At 51.8% G+C, this 4,472-nt stretch overlaps 1 protein-coding gene across 1 annotated transcript; it reads right to left on the bottom strand.

Moving 5' to 3' along the window:
- Positions 1-1,113: 1,113 nt before the first annotated feature.
- On the bottom strand, positions 1,114-4,235 carry EAH_00062230 (hypothetical protein; the record flags this gene model as incomplete). The annotated part of the gene is made up of 6 exons (XM_013393264.1): positions 1,114-1,372; positions 1,627-1,676; positions 1,852-2,459; positions 2,728-2,941; positions 3,319-3,544; positions 4,122-4,235. Coding segments are annotated over 6 exons (1,471 nt in total), but the record flags the coding sequence as incomplete, so codon positions are not given.
- Positions 4,236-4,472: the final 237 nt, after the last annotated feature.

Genomic DNA, 4,472 nt, shown 5'->3' with positions numbered 1-4,472 from the left:
TATATATATATATATAATTAGTGAACAGACACTAAACAAATGCAAACAATTTAACAAAAGCAAACGCAGCCCCTTTTAGCCGTTGACGCCTTCTGAGGTGTACGTACACCTGATGACTTGCTGAAGCCACGCGATTGGCTAGCTAGCTACCTAGCTAGCCAATCGCGTGGGCGGCTACCTAGCTAGCTAGCTAGCTAGCTAGCTAACACCCTTCCATCCGGCCGTCACACAGGTTCCCTCACTGGCCGCTAGGCAGCCAGCTAGCCAACTGGCTAGCTGGCTAGCTAGGCTATCTGGCTAGCTAGCTAGGGGAGACAGACAGTTGGCTAGATAAGCTATCTAGCTGGCTACCTAGGCTATCTAGCTAGCTAGCTAAGGGTGACATCTAGTTGAACAGATAGGCTGTCTAGCTAGCTATCTGAGGGAGAGAGACAGTTGGCTAGCTAGGCTATCTAGCTAGCTAGCTGAGGGAGACAGCCAGCTGGTTTAGTCAGGCAGTTGGCTAGCTAGCTGCGTCTTGGAGGGCCTTTAGCAGCTAGCCAAGGAGTATCACACAACGAAGTAAAGGAGACAGTTAAACAAAGGAGACAGTGAAATAAAGGAGACAGTGAGGAAGTAAAGGAGACAGTTAAATAAATGAGACAGTCTTAGAGAGCCCTTGCAGAAGGACAAGGAGAGCAGCTCAAATGCAAGCAACCACAAGCAAGCCGCACGCAGGGCAACAGCAGCAGCAGCAGTAGCAGCAGCCGCTGCTGCTGCTGCTACTGCTGCTGCTGTGCATGCGTGCACAGTGTGTGGTCACTCTGCTGCCTCCGCCCAGTTGGTGCTGCAGTCGCCAGTAGTGTTGCTAGTGCAGCTTGCTGCAGCAGCAAAATAATGCAGCACCAGCAAGCCAGTAGTGCTGCAGCAGCAAGCCAATAATGCTGCAGCAGCAAGCCAATAATGCTGCAGCAGAAAGCAAGTCCCTGCAGCAGCAAGCTAGTCCCTGCGGAAGAGCAATGCTGCAGCACAAAGCTGCAGCACCTTGCTGCTGCGGCAGCACCAACCCAACAATGCTGTGGCAGCAAGCCATTACGTTGCTGCTGCTGCTGCTGCAGCACAGCACATTTGTCTCTACCTGCGTTTGTACTTCTTCTTCGATTTAAAACTGCTGCGGCCTGGAGGGGCGCCCCTTCTCTTCCTTGCAGCAGCACCATTACTATCTGTTTTGTGCCGCTTATTGCTGCTGCTGCTGCTGCTGCTGCTGCTGGTGTCTGCTGTGGGTCTCTTTCTTTTCCTACGCTGTTTCTGCTGCTGTCTTCGCCTTCCAAGGGCTCCGCTCCCCTCCTCTTCATTCTCACGATCCATTCGTATCCGCTGAGGCCTTGCACTCCTGCAGCAGCAGCAGCGGCAGCAGCAACAGCAGCAGCAGCAGCAGCAGCAGCAGCAGCAAACAGACCCCAAAGGTATGGGAGATATCACTCGCATATACCCAAACCATTTAAAGCAGTAAACAAAAAACGATTTTGCTGCAGCAGCAGCTGTCCCTGTTGCTGCAGCTGCTATTTCACCGCAGCATTCCTGCAGCAGCAGCAGCAGGAACTGCTGCTGCTGCTGCTGCTGCTGTTGCTGCTCTGTTCAACTCACTTCTTTCGAGAACGAGCCGCTGCCTTCGCCACACGGTACTCTTGCATCCTCTGAGAAGCAGAGACCCCACAAGGTTTGCTTCGCTGCTGCAGCTGCTTTCCTTGCTGCTGCTGCTGCTGCTGCTGCTCTCTTTGCTTCTGCTGCCTTTCTTGCTGCTGCTGCTGCTTTTAGGGCTACGCTCGCAGCAGGGTCTGCTGCTGCAAGGGTGTGTAGAGAGCGGCTCACCTCCTTTTGCTTAGCAGTCAAAGGCGGGCGCTTCTCTTTCTTCCAGTGCTGCTGCTTCTGCTGCTGCAGCTGCTGCTGCAGCTTCGCCTTCTGTTCCTTTGTAGCCCTTAACTCCTTAAACTTAATCTTTGCTGCTGCTGCTGACGAAGAAGAAGAAGCAAATGCATCCTCTTCTTCTGTCTCGCTGCTGCCATCAGCCTCAGCAGTTACCCAGTCGGGCAGCTCTGCAGCACAAGCAGCAACACACACAAAGGTCGCTGCTGCTGCTGCTGCTGCTGATCTGGCTGCTGCTGCTGCTGCTGCTGCTGCTGATCTGGCTGCTGCTGCTGCTGTTGCAGTGGCTGTACCTTCACTGCTTTCTTCGTCTTCTTCTTCGGAGCTGCTGCCAGTTGCATCGCTGCTGCCTGACTCGGTTGTCTCTTCCTGCTGCTGCTGCTGTTGCTTATGCTTCTGGTTCTTGTTTGCTGCTGCCTCCGTGCTGCTGCTGCTGCTGCTGCTGCTGTTGACTAGAGCCCTTGCTTCCGCCTCCTCGCGTGACGCTTCCTGCAGTCTCCTTTTATCTCTTTTGCTCTCAAACCATTCGCGTTGAGGCCGCGAGTAAATCTCATCTACAGCAGCAGCAGCAGCAGCAACAGCAGCAGCAACAGCAGCAGCAGTAGCGGGAACATGCTCAAGTGAAGCGGCTGCGTCAGCTCTCTGGTGTCTCCTCCTGTCTCCTTCTATGAATTGTTGCTGCGAGCGAGAAGCCTATCTTATTTATTTTTGTCTCTACTTATTGCCTGTCTCTTTGAGGTGTCCCCTTCCCCTGGCTGCTGCTGTCTCCTTGCTGCTGCATCTGTCTGTTTCTTTGCTGCTGCTGCTGCTGCTCGTGCTTACACTGGTCCTGATGCCTACTCGTGCTGCAGCTGCTTGTGCTGCTGCTACTCGTGCTGCTGCTGCTCGTGCTGCTGCTGCTGCTGCTGCTGCTGCTCTTACCTGCATGTTGTTCAATGTTGTGGGCCTTAGCTAAGAACATCTGAGCCAGCCGCATTTCTCTCTCGAGTGTCTCCTCTTGTCTCTTCTTCTGAAGCGCCCCCTCTAGGCCCCGCAGCTGCATGCAGCAGCAGCACAACGCATTCGCTGCTGCTGTTGCTGCTGCTGAAGCAAACCGCATTCGCTTCTGCTGCTGCTGCACCAGCAGCAGCAAAACAAATCCGGGTCTGCTGCTGTTGCTGCTGTAGCTGTTCCTACTAATACTTGCGCAGCACTTGCTGCTGCTGCTGCTGCTGCTGCTGCTGCTGCTGTGGCACAGGCCAAGCATCCGAGGAAGGAGACACTGAAAGAAGTGATGAAGATAGTTGGGGAGACAGAGAGAAATTAAAAAACAAAACAAAAAGTAAAAGACAGACAGAGACAGTTAGAAGGAGACACCTGAAAAGAGACAGAGACAACCCTCGCAAAAGAGCAGCAGCAAACCTCCCGACTTACTTCCTTAGCAATGACTTCCAGCTTAGCGCTGTCTATCCTCCTCCGCAGCACCTGCTGCTGCCCCTTATGCTGCTGCTGCTGCTGCTGCTGCTGCTGTTTGTTTCTTCCTCCTACTGCAGCAAGGAGTCTCTTAACAGCTAGACGCTCTGAGGTGTCTCTGTTGTATATTGTTATCGCTACACCGTGACGCCCCATTCGGGCTGTCCTCCCCACACAGTGTACATAGCTAAGCAGACAAAAGGAGACAGCACAAGCAGACAAAAGGAGACAGTAGAAGCAGACGAAAGGAGACAGTAGAAACAGATAAAAGGAGACAGTAGAAGCAGACGAATGGAGACAGTAGAAACAGATAAAAGTAGACAGTAGAAGCAGAGAAGAGAAGATAGCAGAAGATAAAAGGAGACAGCAGAAGATAAAAGGAGACAGCAGAAGATAAAAGGAGACAGCAAAAGATAAAAGGAGACAGCAGAAGCAGACAAAAGGAGACAGTACGGAGGGGGAAGAAGCGACATTAGAGATAAACAAGATACACAAGAAGAGACAGAGACAGAGGAGACAGAAGATAGACAGACAGACAAAGACAGGCATCACAACAACAGACAAAAGCAAAGACCAAGGAGACACAAGATATGGAGGAGACAGAGGAGACACGAGAGAAAAGAGAGACAGAAGCAAGCTCAGACATAAAAAGAAGAGACAGAAGAAGAGACAGCAGAGAAGCAGCAGCCAGCCTAAAGGCGAAGCCCTTAGCAGCAAACAAGAGACACAAGAAAACAAAAAAGGAGACAGCAATTGCTGCGCACCGCTCTACATCACTGGGGGGACAGAAATTAATAACTGCAGAGACATCTGCGACATCGAGACCTCTGCTAGCCAATTCACTCGCTAGCAGTATATCTGCTGCGCCTTGTTCAAACCTGCATGCAGCAGCAGCAGCAGCAGCAGCAGCAGCAGCAGCAGCAGCGGCAGCAGCAGTAGTAGGAGAGGGAGTAGCAGAAGCAGCAGCGCGTTTGGCTGTCTCCTTCTCTTTTTGTGTTCGTTTGTCTCCTCCTATTCATTTGTTTGTCTCCATTTGTTTGTCTGTCTCCTTCTCTTTATTTAGCTGTTTGTCTCATTCGTCTCCAGTCGTCTATATATATATATATATATATATG

The sequence above is a fragment of the Eimeria acervulina genome, genomic scaffold, assembly GCF_000499425.1.
Source record: "Eimeria acervulina Houghton genomic scaffold, Eah_scaff1689, whole genome shotgun sequence".
Lineage (NCBI taxonomy): Eukaryota > Apicomplexa > Conoidasida > Eucoccidiorida > Eimeriidae > Eimeria > Eimeria acervulina.
The sequence above is the reverse complement of the archived record's forward strand: the minus strand, read 5'-3'. Positions and strand labels throughout refer to the sequence as shown.